At 54.0% G+C, this 17,015-nt stretch overlaps 3 protein-coding genes across 6 annotated transcripts; all 3 read right to left on the minus strand.

The window, feature by feature from the left end:
* Positions 1 to 970: 970 nt before the first annotated feature.
* Positions 971 to 1,756, minus strand: ABB37_02942 (hypothetical protein; the record flags this gene model as incomplete). Its single annotated transcript, XM_015800102.1, has 1 exon — positions 971 to 1,756. The coding sequence occupies exon 1, from the start codon at positions 1,523 to 1,525 to the stop codon at positions 971 to 973; it is 555 nt and encodes a 184-aa protein (XP_015661704.1). The 5' UTR covers positions 1,526 to 1,756.
* A 6,173-nt stretch (positions 1,757 to 7,929) lies between these two features.
* Positions 7,930 to 8,717, minus strand: ABB37_02943 (hypothetical protein; the record flags this gene model as incomplete). 4 transcript variants are annotated; one of them, XM_015800106.1, is made up of 1 exon in its annotated part: positions 7,930 to 8,717. In XM_015800106.1, exon 1 carries the CDS (start codon positions 8,434 to 8,436, stop codon positions 7,930 to 7,932), a length of 507 nt encoding a protein of 168 aa, XP_015661708.1. In that variant the 5' UTR covers positions 8,437 to 8,717. The 4 variants fall into 4 exon arrangements, with proteins under 4 accessions (XP_015661708.1, XP_015661707.1, XP_015661706.1 ...); XM_015800105.1 differs by having other exon boundaries at positions 7,930 to 8,715; XM_015800104.1 differs by having other exon boundaries at positions 7,930 to 8,677.
* Positions 8,718 to 9,283: 566 nt separating this feature from the next.
* Positions 9,284 to 16,873, minus strand: ABB37_02944 (putative endosomal trafficking protein RME-8; the record flags this gene model as incomplete). The annotated part of the gene is made up of 1 exon (XM_015800107.1): positions 9,284 to 16,873. The coding sequence occupies exon 1, from the start codon at positions 16,706 to 16,708 to the stop codon at positions 9,284 to 9,286; it is 7,425 nt and encodes a 2,474-aa protein (XP_015661709.1). The 5' UTR covers positions 16,709 to 16,873.
* Between the last annotated feature and the right edge of the window lie 142 nt (positions 16,874 to 17,015).

The following is a 17,015-nucleotide window of genomic DNA, read 5'->3' on the forward strand; positions in this document are numbered from 1 at the left end:
GTTCCGCTGAAGAGTCCATAAAAACTCTCCTTGAATGCACAATCGAGAGAACTCGCGCGTGACGTGCTGGAGAGCGTAATGCAACGAAGCAAAGCAAGCTAACGTCCCAAGAACAAAATACAAAAAAAGGGACTGGGGGCGGTGGGAGGAAGGGAGCTTAAAAGATGGGAAACGTGGAAGTCGGCGTTTGGTGCTTCTTCACTTCTTCTCTACGGTGCGAAGATCATCCAAGCATCATCACCGAAATACACCAGAATAGGAAACGTATTGGGAAAACAGCAGCCCGCACGTTCGTCTCCGGGAAGTTTTGTTTTCTGCATGGGAGAGAGAGAGAGATAAAACAGGACAGATCAAAAAGAGAACCACAGAAGATTTAAAAAAAAAAAATGGTAGCGATGCTGGTTAAGAAAAAGGTGGGTGACATGGACGTGATCCGCACACACACACACACACACGCACACACACACACAGAAATGGGCGAAACACCAAATGCGTCGCAGTTACACGCACGTTCAAAAACTCACGTCCGTGAGAACGCGTTGGAATACAGGAGGCACACAAACAAGCAAGAAAGCGAAGGAAAGAATGGTGGAGTGAATGGAACACTCGTTAGGGAGGCGACGTGGGAAGGCTGTCAAACTCAATGTATCGTACGAAGACAACCAGAAAACATACAAACACAGAAAATGGTGTTTTTAAAAAGGAAGAAAAAAACACAGTGAAATAAACCCATATGAGAGGAAAAGAAGAAGATAGACGTGGAGAGGGGCCGTGTTCAGCGCACTCTCACATACACACAAAGGCAAATAAAGAGAAGTCGTTACGCCACTCAGTGCCCAACGAACCTAGAAAAAGTATACCAGTGCATGCCACTTTGTGAGCAGGCGTCTGTGAGAGTGTTCTTTCCGTTTTGTTTGTTTGTTCCTGCGTTACAGCAACAGTGAAGGAACGAAAGGAAAGCACCTCCGCCTCAGCCGCGCACATAAACAATTGTGTCAGCACTGTAAGGATCGAAGCGGTAACGACGCGGGTAGGACGGCGGAGGGACTGCTGCTGACGACGTCGCGCCCTCGGCGGTCGTCACGGCAGCCTCATACGACGGCGGCGGCTGCATGTGCTGTTGCGAGTGCGACCGTGACAACGAACGGAAGCGCACGCGGAAGTGGGCGCTGTTCTCCATGCTGTTACCGTCCTCCCCCGTTAGACTCGCCGTCTCGGGGGTGTAGCAACGCGCCTTCGTATTCAGCGGGGAGGTCGGCATCGAGGTGAGGTCCTTCGGGCCCATCGTGGCTAAATCCTCGCCGTGCGAAAAGGCGCAGTGCTCGCCGAAGGGGCAGGGCAGTCCGCGTGCGAAGTGACGGCAGAGCTTCGTCTTGTACTTGGTAGAGTCGATGCGGCTGCTCGTGAGCTGGGGCTTTCCCTTCGCCTCCTCCTTGTTGCCGTCGTGGACCGGCGTGGGCTTCGTGGGCTCGTGGCCGAGTGCAGAGCTCTGCGCACCCGGCGTGTGAGCAGCGTTGTGCTTCATGATGATCGGTTGAATTACTTTCTGGTGTACTCGCGGTCAAGGAGAAGTGGTGAGCTCGGTGGAGTGCGTGTCAGATACAGAATGCGAAATGAATAAGAACACAGAAATAGAAGAGAAAGGATCTTGAAATCAGCAGTAGTAATAGTATGAGTTATGACTGGAGGAAAATGAAAACGAAAAAAGAAACTATGTGAGAGAGAGAGGATAGGAAGAAGTTAATGCTTAAATGGCTGTTTCAGTGTGCGAGGGCCGACGCAACAGTGTCGTGGTTGGAGAACAAAGAAAAGAAGAGAGGGAGAGAGAGAGAGAGAGAGGAGGAGAGGACAACAGAGAGTAAAGGAGAGGAAAAAGAAAACATCTTCTTTCTCGCGCGACACGTACGAAGTGCTCAGAAAAGAACTCCGGTGTTTCTGAACTCCTTCTTCAGCAGCACAGCACCAGAAGTAAAGTAGCCTCGGGTTTTTTTTTCTTTCCTCCCCCACCTTTCTGAAGACCCAACGCGCTGTCATGCTGCCGCAGCTCTGTCGGCACCCTTCTTGCAGGGCCCACGCAGGCAGTTGATTCCTCGCCGTCCAGCATCCGACCACTCCTTTTCTTCTCTTCCTTCCAGCGGCGGGAGAGAAGTTAAAGAAAGAAAGAAGACCAAAAAAGAACGCGGCCATGAAGGTGAACAGCAAGGAGCAGGAAAGCACGAGAAACACAGCGCCGATGCACTCCACGTACTCCAGCTGGACTATCTATCCGTGTTCCATGATCATTTTTCGTTGTTGTTTTGGAGTATGGTTTACGCTGAGGCAGAACCGGAGAAAAGAAATATTTAAAAGAGAATCGTAGAGGAAAAAAAAAGTAGAAAAATACAAAGTGAGCAAAAGAAAGTACTAGTAATAATAAAAGTTTAAATCAAAGTCGAAAAGCACACATGAATGCGTCGTTGAAGTGGTCTCTGCAAGTTCCGAAGACATTTTTTTCCGATTTGATTTAACACACCTTTTTGCGGCTCCGTTTGCTGCCTTCGTCCTCAACCCCCGTCGAAAGAGAAAAAAAGCGTTCAAAAGGCATCCATTTCTTTCTTTTGCAGCGGAAAAAAAAGAGCGCCCAAAGGTGTGAATATCAACGAAAGCTCCTGAAACAAGCATCTGTAGCTACATGATCCAACGCAGTTGCGCTGTAGACGCCCGTGGGACGGCCAGCCGGACTCCGTTGTGTAATCTCCCTCAATCGACTTCACGTGAGTCTCCTTAATATTAACTATATAAATAAATAAATATATATATATATATATTTGTTATGAACAACCTCAATCTTCTCTGCTTATCTCTTTTCTGTCGTCAACGAATTGAGCTGTTTAAATTAACTGAAAACGATATATTAAGATCTGTTACCTTTGTCTGCTTCAACGCACACCCGCTCGCATTCTCGAGATTCGAAACGAAGACGCCCACCCCAACCAGCAGTTCTCCTGCATATACAACAACAACAGCAAAAAAAAAACAAAGAAACCCTTAACGTCAACATGAACGGAGAGGCTTCTTCCAGTCTCGCCTTCAGATTCCACCTTGCTTTCCTCCATATTTCCTTTTCTTTTTCAAGGAGAGGCGTTCAACAACAGCAAAGGTGTAGAGGAGGAGGAGCTAAAAGATAAGGTGAACTGATGGTCGTACAAGTGATCCTGTATAAAGGTGAAAAACAAACAAGGAGTATTGGGCTAGAAGGGATGCGTTCTTTTGTATCGATTTTCATTTCGGAATTTGCCGAGCGGGGCCGGAGAAACTTTTGAGAATCTTTAAAGAACAATCGTTTCTTTGCTTTTCACCATGAAACTCGTTGAGGCCCACTCTATTCTAACTATCTTCTTTTTTTTTTTGGTATTGCTTACAAAAATGCGGTGCGCCTTTGCGTTTCCGTTTCGGTTAGGATTGTCGTGGAAAGAAGAAGAAAAAAAGGAAATAATAATAAATAAAATAAAAACTAATTTGTGTGTGAAGTGGAATTCCATTTTCTTTTTTCCGTCATCGTTGTTGATGCTGCTTTTTCATCCTTTGGTGTCGGTGTTCTTTTGTTGTGGTTGGTGGTGCAATTCTTATTTTTTTCCGTGCTGGAGTGCTCGCCGGTTGTCGCGATGGTCGTGGGGAGGACACGGCGTAGCAGTGGCTACCAACACAACCCACGAAAGCCCACGGAGAGAGGGAAGGAAAGGAGGTGAGGGGTGTGTTACAAGCATCAAAAACCAGCGCGCGGGAACCAAAAAGCAGAGAAAACCGGTTGCCGAAAACACCAAACAAAGTAACGGGAAAAAAAAAAGCAAGAGAGAAATTTTTTTTTGAAAGCTGTGCGTGAAGTCGAGTAATAATAATAATAGTAATAGACAACGTAAGGTTATAGAAAAACACCTTTGACAAAAACACAAAAAGAAAGATAAAGGGGAAAAAAGGTGGTACGTATAAGTTTCACATATATCGTGTTATTCCAGCTGTGGAGAACGGGCCTTCTCCCTTGTACTCTTGTTTTCCTTTCTCCTTCCTAGAGGAGAACAGTTACGGGTGGTGTGACTTTTACATGTTGCGAGCGTTGTGCTACCGTTGTCGATGCCCGTCCGCGATTACGCGGAAAAAAGAAGAAGAAGAGAAGAGTAAATGATCACAGATTACAACAATCATCTCTTTCCCTGGTTCTTCGAACAACCAAAAAATGTCGAAGAAAAAAAGAGGACTTAAAGATGAATGATCGATTTACGTCTTCGCCATCACCGACAGAAGATGCAGTTGCTGTAGAAAACGTAGTTCGAGTGCAACGCGATGGGGTGATCTGCCTGTACAAAACAAAAAAAAACAAATCGAATACAGCAGAGAGATGAAACCTCTTCGCTTGCTGCCACCCATTTTTTTTTTCGTCGTTGTTTGAACATCATCACTTTCGTCCTTGTCTGTTAAGAAACACAAAGACTGATGCCAAGACGGTTTTCCTTTTGGGGGTTTTCGTTCGAGGAGACACGCATTGGTGTGTGAAGGGACTCTTGGACTTCGTGAAGTGCTTTAAACGTTGGAGGTAGTGGTTACTCGAGGAACTTTAAGCGCTTAGAAACAAAAAAGAAATATAGACGATCTTTAAACGACAAACTTAATAAGCAGTGTAGCGTTGAAGCCGTCACAGTATGTAAGACCGTACATTTGCAGAAGGCTGAAGGACGAGAAACGCCACATTTTTCTTTTGTGTCTAGGAAAGGCAAAATAGAGGATAACCATCCTACCGGGTACGCGCCGCACAGCCTCGGAGTTTCTTTCTTTCAAAAGGGGGAGGAAGAGGAAAGAGGTAGGGTGGGGGAGGAAAACAAGGCCGCACTAAACGAAGAAGAACCACGACACAAGATACCTCACAAACGTGAACCAGCACCAACGACTCGCAACAGTAACAGATTTCCATTTTGAGGTGGGGAAGAGAGATGAAGAAAAACAAAAAGAAGAGCAGCATGAAATTAAGAACCACCGAGAAAGAAAAAAAAATGAAAAGAGAGAAGGCGCTTCATCCGTCCCGTTGTTCTTCTTGCCGCTCGCTGCTGCAACGCTGCACATACGAGAAGAGAGAAGAAATAAGATACACAACACCTTGAGAAACCGCGGAAAGCACGTTGGATAAGGAGGAGACAAGAGGCATCCTTTGCAAAAAGGGAGAAGAATACATTACCCAAGCATCTCTTCGCGTCGCTCAGAAAAACAAAAAAGGAGTGTGTATGTGCGTCTCCATCATCACTGAAGACGGGTTTCTGCTTCGCACCCCGGCAGCAGGCGGTCCATGTTGCCCTGATCCGTCACGTTTCCGATTCTTGTTTTTCTTTTCCTTTTGTATCCGTGGCCTCAAAAGCCCAGTAGAGGAAATGGTTTCGACTCGCCGAGAGAGCGTGTTGTGTCCTCTGCCGTGCGGCGGCACTCCATCATGGACGCACACGCACACACACACACACACAGACAGACAGAAAACAGTAGACGGCAGGCGACGAACGCAGTATAAACCGCAATACAGGAAACAACAACGAAAGCAAACGTCATGTCAGGTCAACATAACCGCCACTGATGAGGAGAAAACCCCTTTTCAGCAGAGGAGAGAGAGAGAAAAAAAAAAGTGCATTTCTCCTTCACGATTTCAGCAGCTGGAGTTCCCACTTCATTGGGGGTGGAGTTTGTGATGCAGTGAGAGAGAAAGGAGACTCTTTCCCATAGCCGTGCAGCTCAACCTCCTCTTTTCGATATAACAGAGAGGCACAGGGAGAGGGAGAGTGCGTACCGAAGGTGAACAAGAACAACGGAGGCGCAGGATAGTGAAGACGGGCTACAGGCAAACAAACAAAAAGTGAAACGAGAAGAAAACAGAGAAAAACAAAAAAACGCTGCTCTTTGTCTTTCGTGCGGTTCGGTGGATAGTCATGTAAACAGAGGGCTTGACTGGGTAAGGAAACGAAACAAGAATAAGAATAAGAAACACGAGAAACACACACACAAAGAGCCAAGAGAGCAAAGAGAAGACGGAGAAAGTAGTCGTCCATTCATCTTCCGGGTGCACCGTAAAAGCCTCTCTCGCAGCTGAAAGAGAAAAACGAGCTATTAAAATGTTCTGCGTTTTGATTTCTTTTCTTCGGGTGTTGGTGCGTTCATTGCTTGCGGGAGAAGAGGCACATAGGAGGTACATTCAGAAGGAAGTGATGACGGTGCACGGGAGGCGGCGTTGGACGCTGTGAAAAACACAGAAAGGGAGGGAGATAAAAGACAAATAAATAAATAAATAACAATAAGAGGATACAGTCAAAGCACCAGTCGGCGAGGTGGAGAAGAAACGAGAGCAGCGTCACTAACATATTTTACACGAAAACTTGAACAACAAACACAGGAACGAGCTGTATAAAGGGAGAGGAAAGACAACGAGAACTTCTTCAGAAAAGAGAGAAAAGAAAAAACCGAGGAGTGTCAAGCGAAAGAGAAAACAAAACACCAACAACGACATCGAGTAGATCAGCAACAAATCCTAATAATAATAATAATAACAAAGGTGTGCAACTCAGCAATCAGCTTTTTAAAACAGAAAACAAAAAAAAGAACCCTATGTTGCATAAGTGAGCGCGGAGCAAACAAATGCGCGACAAACACACATCACATAGAAGTATACGTGTGTGTGTGTTCGTGTGTGCGGGCAAGCAAAGAAACGAAAACGAAACTCCACGAAAGACGACAAAGTAAAGATACGAGAAAGCATACACACAACACAGTTACGGGAATAAAAAAAAGGGAAGGCTTCACAGTTACAATACAAAACAAGAAAAGAGCGGTGTGTTAATCGATGGAAACAAAGAAGGGAAGAAGGAGAAGAAAGAAAAAAAGACAGCAAAACAAAAGAGAGAGAGGGGGGATGAAAAGAAGCACGCCCACGTGATGAGATGCGCACGAATGACTAAGCGAGAAGGACGTCAGAGGAGAGAAAAGCGAAGACGGAATTGGAGAAGAGGAGGAAGAAAGCACGACGACAACGCAGTGAAACACACAAGCACCCTTTTAAAATGAGAACATCATGAAGGAAAGGGAAAAAAGGAAACTGAAACAATGGAAGCCGACGAAAACTCACACGCGGCGCGGAAACCCGCCATTGCAACAACATATATACGCGACATCGACAACACAAGTGAATCGCGAGGAGTTGAGAAAAAAAAATAAGGAGACGGCGAAGCTCCAACGCATCGCTGGCCACCAAGGAGAAGGGCTCCACGATCTTCGACGATGGTTGGGGTATCCCGTTGCTCTCGCGTAACACGAGCGGCCGCAAAAGGCTGTACCCAATACATGCGTTAAAGCAATAACAATAAAAAAAGGGTAAACGAATACATATATGTGACGCAACACGCTATCTGCCTCTCTTTGTCTTCCTTTTCGACACGGGTGAGCCGTGGAAAGCCAGAAAAGCGGGTCGAATGGCAACAACAGAAAGTGGACACGCATATATGTATATGCATTCGTAAAGAAACAGCAATGCGAAAAAAAAAGGTGGAGTAGCGTTGGCAATTGTATAGTTGTTTCCGCACGTGCACATGTGTGTTCTGCGACGTTCACTATTTGTGTGGGTGTGCGTGTTGTACGCACATGGTGCATTGTGTGCGTGTTCACTGGTTGCATAGAATTTCTTTTTTCCTCCCCTGTGCAAGTTCTCGTTTTCATTTTTTCTTCCCTTGGCGTCACCGTGGTCGCGTGGCCTTTCCTTTTTTCATGGCCGGCCTTGACGATCGCAGTGGGACGCACGCGCCCCGCGACTTCACTCTCGCGAGTCCGTGTCGCAGCTGCTCATCAGCATCATCGTCAACTTTTTCAGTTTCTCGCGAACTTACTTTTCATTTCACGTTCGACGGCATTATTGTTCCTCTTCCTTTTTTACGCGGACTTCTCGTAGGTGATCCAGTTTGCGCTGTAGGGGTCAAAGCGGAAGCGCTTCGGGTACGTGGGCGGCGCCGCGACCACCTCCGCCGCTGCCAAGCCCTCTGCCTCCTTCATGGCCTCCGCGTAGGCCGGCGGCGGCTGCCCAAACACCACCCGCTCCGGCACCTCCGCCGCGTCGCCGTTGGACTGCGTGTCGCTCGCGTTGGCGCTGCCCGACTTGGACAGGTCCTCCGAGGAGATGCTCGCGGTGCCCTTCGCCGACGACGCCGTCGGGAACGCCGGCGTGGGCGGGGAGGCCATGGCGGCCTCGCTGTGCGAAAAGGCACAGCTCTCCCCAAACGGGCAGGCCGCGCCGATCAGGTAGTACCGGCACACCTTCGTCTTGAGCTTCGTTTGATCGATTTTCTTGCTGAGGTGACCGAACGGGGACATCGGCGAGGTGGGGTACTCTCCGGCGGCCATGCTGGCCTCTTCGTAGGACGGGATGCGGGGGAGCTGCATGGTCTGCAAGGCGATCTCTCTCTCGGGTGAAGTGACTCTTTGAGTAGATAAATACGTGTATATATTTCTTTCGAAGAGAGACGTGAAGGAGAGCGGCGAGTTGGATTCTTTTTCTCCTTTCAGATCGAGATCTCTATTTCCTGCGGGGAGATAGAAGAAAGGCACTGAGAGGCGAAGAAGGAAAGAGATGAAAAAAACAGATAGCTGGCGGTGGCAAAAGAGAATTGGATGAGGCTTTTTCTTTTTTTTGGAAGTCGGCGAGAAGGCGTAAAAAAAATCTCTAGGTGAAGGGCAAGAGGTGGCGGAGAGCCGAAGGAGAAGGGAAACAGAAGAGAGAGAAGTGCAAACAAGGAATTTCGCTTTACTTTCCCTTTTCTCTCACTTTTCAAAGGGAAAAGCAGTAGAGACCCGAAGCATCTCTTTTCGACTGAATGAAGAACAACGACGATGAAAAAAGCGCGAACACTTCTCGTGCGGTCACGCCAGGCGGAGGGGTCAAAGTGCTCGGCAGCGGCGGTTGGCGTCGCTCTTCCGTCGCTCAAGCCGTGTGCAACGCGTTTCGAATTCACACAAAACGAGACGGGCAAGAAGAACAAAAGTCCGATATCAATAAAAGAAGAAAAACAAAACAAGAGAGAACGAGAGCGAGAGAGACAACCTCCCACATCACAACCGCGATTTACAGATCACACGCAAAAAACAATACGGCAGGTGCAAGTTAACAGAGAAGAAAAAAAATGAGCAAAGAGAGGCGCTTTACAAGCGCAACGGCAAAATCAAAGCAACTACACAAAATGAATGGCTGAAGCAATGGCCACAATCCAAGGGCCACCTTTTGTTTTTGTGTTTACAGAGGCGGCGGCACACCCGAGTGATCATCCACCGGCGGCGGTTCTGCTCGCGTGTTGGCGTCCGTTGTCGCCGTTGGCGCTGTCAAGGACAACGTGGCAGCGGCTGGCCCTGGGCGGTCGCCGGAGGTCAAGTACCCGGCAAACTGCGTCTGCGCGAGGAACATGTCGTGACTCTGGTGCTTGTACTTCGCCCACACCGGGCTCTGGTCAAGCAGCTCCGCAATGCGCGGCGTGTTCACGTCGTCTGGTGAGGCCAGCAGGGCCTTGATGACCTTCACCAGCGCGGCACGGATGGTGGCGGCGCTGACTCCAGCGGCTGCGCTGGCGGAATCGGGAAGGCCCTCCTCCAGGTAGCGCAGCAGTGTCTCGGGCAGGCGATCGCGCACCGCGTGCTCGAGCAGGCGCGAGCGTCGCGTGGCGTTGCTGAAAAACCCCTCCAGCACCTCCAGCGTATCCATGGTGACGTTGGGATGCTGCTGCAGTACAGCGAGGAGAGGCGGAAAGACGTCCACCGTGCTGCACGTCGACTCCACGCAGGCGGCCGAGCGGCTCATCTCTCGCAGCCACTGAAGGGCACCCTTGACGACGATGTCGTTCGACGTGCCCTTCTCCGGCGGAGGGAGCAGACGCAGCATTTTTCCGCCGTAGCCGAGGGACGCCAAGTAGTCCCGCAGACCGGGTGAGTTGCGCAGGAGCACCTCACCGGCCTTCGTCAGCAGCTCGACGACATCGTTGGAGAAGGTGGACCACGTGACGGTGGCCCTGTCGGCCTCCTTCACAAAGCGCTCGAGCAGCGCCATGAGGAAGTCCTTTGGATGCCGCACCGCCCAACCGGGCTGCTGCACGTAGAGCGCCACGTACACGCCACCCACCTGAAGCTGTCGCAGGCGTCGAGCAGCCGCGTCGGTGCCGTCCGCTCCGCTGGTCGTGCCGCTGCTTGCATCAACAGCGCCATCTGCAGCCGTCTGGGCCGGCTTCCAGCACGCGAGCGGGTCTGCGCGCAGTGCTGCCTCGACCTCCCTGCGTGCTGCCTTCAACTGCGCAATTAAGTCCTCCTTCTGCGGCTTCGTCCACAGCAGCTCCGGATTCTCCTGCCACGTGTCCAGCATCCGACACGCCTGTCGCACGTTGTCCTTCATCATCTCCAAGAAGGCCACCGGCAAAAAACGCGACGAGCGCAGGAAGATCTGCGGTCCAACGAGGCGCTCCGCAAAAGCCTTGCCCAGGCACCGGCACACCTCCTCACGAACCTCCTCGCTGGTCGTGGTGGCGTAGAGCGACAAGAGCACTACGTAAAGACCACGGTCCAGCAGCTGCTGCACCAAGGTGCGGTGCACCATCGTTGCCTGCACCAGCGCCAGCACCGCCATCGACTCCTCGGCAGGCGGTGAACGGTTGCGATCCTCCGCGTCGCGCAGGCACTGCTGCGTAAACAAGGTGACGGCGGTCATGGCGGTGTCGACGGCGGCGAGGGCATGCACGCACACATCGAAGCTGAGAAGCTTCGTCATGCTCTGCACCACCTCCAGCACCAACTTCGCGCGCGTTTCCGCATCGCAGACCTCGATCGGACTGCCGTTCACCTCTTCTTTGTCCCCGTCGCCCACCCGCACACCCAGTAAAAGTACCAGGGCGGTCATCCGCTGCGCGGCGACGGGTGCGAGCAACTCGGTGTAACCACTCGTGAGAACGCGCAGCGACTGCGCAGCGAGCAACGGCGCCTGCTTAATGGCTGAGGAGACGGTTGCTTCCGCGCCGGATTTCGCATCCTCCTCCTTGGCTCCCGCCGCCCCCGCCCCCACGCCATCGGCGGCTTGCGTGCCCAGCAAGAATTCCAGCAGCGCCATAAAGAAACCAGCAGCGTTTTGGATCGGGAAGTTCGGCTGCTGGATGAAGAGGCGCAGAAAGACGCCGCCCACCACGACCTCCTTCGCGTGCAGCGAGTAGGTAAAGTTGCTGACAATCGACGATAGCGATGGCAGGTCGGTAGCGCCGTAGGCCGCCTCGCGGAACTGCTCCGATGTGGTGGAAAGCAGTTCCTCCAACTCCGCTCGACAGGAGTTGTTCCAGAGAAAGTACGGCGTCTCTGAGTTGCTGTTCAGCAGCGCCAGCACCTCCGCCTCGCTGTCTGGCTGCTTCTCCATCTTGTGCAGAATGAATGGCGTCAGCAGCTGTCGCAGCACACGGTACACCCCTTGATGTCGTGTCGTCACTACCACCTCGTCGCCGCTGTTCGTGTGGTCGTCGCCCACCGGCGCAGGAGTAGTTTGGCTCGATGCAATCGGGCTCGACAATAGCTGCCCTGTCGCTTCATCGGTCTTTATCTTGATGACCGGAACGGGGCGCGGAATGCCGGTGATGGCGTAAGTGGCGCGAAGGGCGAACAGGGCTGCACGATTCGCGAAGAGTTGCTTGTGATGTTCCTCCGTGAGCTCCACGCCGGCCTTTTCCAGGGATGCGTCGTACGCAAAGAGCGGCTGCAGCAGGTGCCACACACTGCCGTACTGGATCAGCTCCGACTGCATCTTCTCGCTGCGCGACTCGCTGGCGCAGGCCTCCGTGCACGCACGCGAGAGCTCTGGCGCCTGGTAGTACGCTATGCCCTTCGCGGTGAGGTAGGCGATCTTGCTCTCCCGTAACATCTTCAGCCGGCAGTCGGTGAAGCGTGCGCTGATGGAGAAGGTCAGCATGCAGTGCTTTGCGATGCGCACGTGCACCTCCGCATCCTTCGAGTTTGGGGTGATGAAGTCAAAGCAGTAGGTGGCAATCTCCGCGAGAAGGTGCATGCCGTTCTCCTCCTGCAGTTCATCGGCGTTCAAGGGGGCGTTGCGAATCGTGAAGTAGCACAGCTCCGTCGCGGGGTCGAGGAGTACGATCGGCTTGTGCAGCGCATCCGGACTACGGAACTCCGACTCGATTAAGCGCAGCAGGAGATCGTAGCCGGCGTACTTGTACTGCTGCAGAATGACGCCGCATCGCTTGAAGAGGATGGACTGCGCCTTTAACAGCAAAAAGATGTTCTCCGGGTTGGGTGCGCTGGACTCCACCGTGTCGGCGACAAGGTATTCATACGCGCGTTGAATCTTTTCGAAGGTCTCCCGCCCGTTTGGATTCTTGTCGGGGTGGTACTTCGCAGCGAGCTGGTAGTACGCCTTTCGCAGCTCTGCCTTGGACGGCTGCCATGCCAGCGACGACGGCGCGGCAGCAGCGACGAAGGCGCGGGAAGTGGAAGTTGTCGGGCCGTCGTTCTGACCGTCGCTCGCGCTCTTCTCTGCTGCGTGGTCGCCTGCGGTTGCCGCAGCGGGTGGTGGTTGCATCTCGAGGATGGCGCAGCAGTCCTCGCGCGTCAGCGTCGACGGCTTCTTGTTCAGCTCCTCCTTCCACTGCTGTAGGATGTCGGTGAGAAAGCGCACCGGGTCGCGCACCGGCCAGTTCGGGTAGCGCAGTTCATCGCAGAAGTGTCGGAGGTAGTACTGACTGCAAAACAGTTCCCTCTGCAGCGACTCGTACTGGACGCCGACGATCGGGCAGTACTGATAGACGACCGTGTTGTTGCCAAGTAGGCGAGGCGTGAAGTCGGCCACGTGGGCGGCGACTTTGCCAGCCAGGTACTGCCGCATCGCGGGTGACCAGATGGCCTCCGGGTTGTCGTACTCGCCGAGCAGCACATCAGCGAACGCCTCGGCGCCGTGGTGCGTCAAGTAGCAGACCATCGCCGGTGGCAGCAGAGGGGCCAGAATGCTGTCCCGCACCAAGTCGTTCGTTGCCAGCGTGTACTGGAAGGATTGGCGTCGGTGTGTTGCGGCGAGGAGGCGGCACATGGGCAGCACGTCGGAGGCGGTGTAGAGACAGGAAAAGAAGAAGGCACCCGTGAGGAAGAGTCGGCCAACAAACGGGTTCGCCTCCATCAGCGTGAAGAGCAGCGTGTGCACGCGGGCGCAGATGCCGCTGTCAAACGTCAGCAAGAGCTGCACGAGGTGCGGCAGGAGCGACGGGCTGCTCAGCAGACGCTTCACCTTCGGCTGCGGCTGCATCACGGCGCCGTCGCCGTTCACGGAGGGGTAATGCTCACACAGCAGCAGAAAGATATCCAGCACGGTGTAGGTGACTTCTGTTAAGGTCAATATAGAGGGTAGGTCGGCGCTGACGATGCCCCAGCGCAGCTGCGCAACGGAGTGGAACTCGCGCCACCCCGCCATCCCCTGTGCCCACACCTTACTCGTCGCAGTCACCTCGCCTGACTTGTAGAGCTCCTTCAGCTCCGCAAACGACACCGGGCCGGCTTTCGCGCCGCTCTTGGTGAAGTGCCACTCCTTTTCCTGTCCTTGCAGCTCCTTCAGATGCCCTGCGTACTCGATCGTGTTTGAGACCGACTTGAGCTGTGGGCGGTCGATGTGCAGGTGGGCCACAGTGACGAGCTCCATCAACGGGGAGAGACCGTCGTGGTCGAGGAAGAGCTTGATGTTGTGTCGTGCCCGGAGCAGGTGGGCCAGGAGCAGCAGCAGGCGGTCCCGCATCATCGGGTCCATCGTGCCCTGCAGCATCTGCAGGAGATAGGGCACGTCGTGAAACTCTCCAATCTGCTCAGGGTAGTGCTTGCAGAGCAGCGCCAGCCCGTGCAGACACTCGAGTTTGCTTTTTGTGTCCTGCACGAGGAGGAAGCGGTGGTACATGTCGTTGAAGAACTCCCGCGGACGCGCAATCACGGGGTGGGCCTCCTCAAACAGCAGGCGGGGGTAGTGCTGCCCAATCTTGAGCTCGCCGTCGAGGCTGTGGTAGACCACCTCGAACTCCGCGTAGTTCCACGCCACCATCCGCTCACTCCGCATGTCGCTGTAGTGCCGAAACGAGTCGAGCTCCGCCTGCACCGCCGCCTTCAGCTCGTTGCGGGTGGTGTGATTCCAAATAAGATCGGGCCGGAGGTGGTCGCGCTTGATTTGGTAGAAGAACATGTTCCAGTTGAGGTTTAGCCGCACGCGGACGTCGCGGACGCGGTAGCGCACCCGCCCGCCGTCCGCGCCTACGTCTGTGCCAGCACCAGCATCACCACCACCGCTCGCCTCCAGCGTCGCCTCGAGAGGGTTGAACGACTTCTTAAACCAGCCCGTCTGCGACTCGCGGAACTTCGATGTCATTTGCGCCACCTTTTTCCGTCGCTCCTCCTCTTGCTCTTCGCTTGGGGCCGGGTCGGTGGACTGCAGGAAGTTCAGCAGCGTGATGGGCACCATGCGACGCAGCACATCCTGCGTAGGGACGTTTCCAAACGCCCAGTACGCGACGAGGCGACGCGCCAAATCACGCAGCTTCCGATTTGACGAGAACACCGCGGTGTTAAACTGCGTGAGCAGGCCGCCCTCCGACATGGCGAGCTGCTGCATGCGCACAAACTGCTGCTCATCGCCCTCCTCCATCGCCACACGAATGAGCTGGCCCGCGGTGTAGCGAATAATGTCGCAGGTGTGGCTCAGGAGGAGAAAAAGATGGCGGCCGACGATCTCCACCATGTCTCGCAGGATCCGCTTGAAGTGCGCCGGGTCGGTGGTCTCGCTGTACGGCGGGCACAGCGCAAACTCAAAAAAGAAGAGCAGCTCCAGTACCAGCAGCGACGCGCTCTCGCTCGGAATGTGATCGCGCAGCACCTCAAGCAGACTGCGTACGAAGCCCTCCGCGCTGAGCAGCCGGTTCTTGTTGATAGACTCGTGCTCAATCTCGTAGTGGTTGTGAAAGGGTGTCATGAGCGTGTTCAGGAACTCCATCACCGCGAAGGAGACGGCCAAATTGTTCATCCGCAATGCTTGCACCGAGAAGATGCCAGCGGCCCTGAAGAGCGCCGGCACGAGGGCGATGGAGCTGAAGCCGACGCGTGACACCGAGAGACGGCTGAGTGCTTGAAACTGCTCGATCACGAAGTGCGGATCGGCGGCATCGAGGGCGGACGCGGTCTCTGGCACAGGTGACGCGGGCGGCTTGATCCACGTAAAGTGCGTCAGCACGGCATCCAGGGCATTGTAGATGAGCTTCTCCCGGTTCTCCGCAAAGAGGCCGTCCTTGTTCTCGCTCCAGGTGAGCCCCGTGCGGGGCACATTCGCGTTGAAGAGCTCTAACGACGCCAGCAGACCAGCGGCGACGGCCGGGCCGTTGGCAGCTGACGCGGTGCCGCTGTCCGTCGACCCCAGCGGGCGACCCTCCACCAGTCCTTTGAGCAGCAGGCTTTCCACTTCTTCCGTCACCGTCGTGGTGAGGGAGGAGAGACGGTTGCGGCGCTGCAGCGATCGCGAGATGACGCTGACGTTGCCGTCCCCGCAGCTGTAGCAGGCGGTCACCAAGTGCGCCAAAATAGTGTCGCGTACCGGGGACTGGTAGCACTTCAGCACCGATGTATCCTTGAAGATGACGTAGAAGCGTTGGTCGTCGTCCTCGCAACGCACGAGCGCAAAGATCGACGCGAGGAAATGCACGCTGGTTGGGTTGTAGGAGACGGGATCGCGCTCCACCAGGGCGATGGTGGTGGTGCTGAGCAGACGACGCACCGCCCCGTCACGTAGCTTCGGCGAATTCTTTAAAACGGCAAACTCTTCGATGGCCTCCAGGTTGTCGCGGCGGACGCCGAGGCGGTCCTGGTCGAAGAGCGCCTGCGTCAGCACGTTCATTGGGGGGTACGGCGGCAGCCCAATGACGTCGCGCGCGTAGGCGTAGATGCAGTCGAGGAAGCGCTTCGTGTCAGCCACCTCGTACAGATGCATCTTCATCTCCGTCCCTGCGGCGATGACGACGCTCGTCGGTTTGCCTTCGATCGAGGTAACGCCGCGAATCTCAGCAAAGAGGTACTCGCCGACCTTTTCGTACACGGCGCCTCCATTTGCTGGGGAAGACGAGCCGGCCTGCGGTGTAGAAGCGGGGGAGTCACTGCGTCCGTCCTGCGCCACCCGCGTGAGCTGCTCAATTCCGATGGCCGTCACGCGCAGCGTACACGCGCGTTGGGTTTCGTTGATGGTGTACTTCATCGCCGCAAAAGACTGCTTCGCCAGCGCCTGGCGGTAGCCCGCGTCGAAGTGGCCACGGTGGCGATTCACATCCGTCAGCAGCTTGGCCCGCTCCTGTGTACTGCCGCAGGAGAAGCGCAGCTCCTCCGTTTTGCCGCCGCTGCTCTGTGTGAGAAGCAGAAACTGACAGCCGGCGACGCCGTCCGCCGCGACGTTTCGAAGGGACGGCGTGTAGGGCCAGAAGTTCGTCATTTTGGTGAGGGAGCGCACGTTGCAGGTGCCGATGCCCTGCGGACCGACGCCGAAGATGCGCGTGTACTTTCCTCTCCATGAGTGCTTTGTGACGGTGTAGCAGGAGGTAAAGGCGCGGAGGTCAAGCGGCTGCCCGGCCGCTGCCGATGAGGAGGACACGAAACTGCTGTTGGCTTCCGACGACATGGTGATGCTACGTTTCTGCGGCTGGAATTACGGCACCGCCTAAGAAAGATAAGAAAAGGGGAAAAAAAAGAGAGACAGAATCGTTGAAGTGGAAAGGCACTGCACCGTGACGTAGAGGAAGCGGCCCGCCTCCACAGTTGGTACGTGCGATTGCGTAGTGTGCACTTAGTTGAACAACGATCCGCCGATCATGAAAGCGACAAAGACAGAAGAAGAAAAAGAAAGAAGAGGAGAGAAAGTACGAGGCCGAAAGTCAAAGCAAAACACGAAACGAGCACTTTGTTGGTGATGCGTCACAAACGCGGCG

This window comes from Leptomonas pyrrhocoris (genome assembly GCF_001293395.1).
Source record: "Leptomonas pyrrhocoris isolate H10 chromosome Unknown, whole genome shotgun sequence".
In the NCBI taxonomy this organism is placed as follows: Eukaryota; Euglenozoa; class Kinetoplastea; order Trypanosomatida; family Trypanosomatidae; genus Leptomonas; species Leptomonas pyrrhocoris.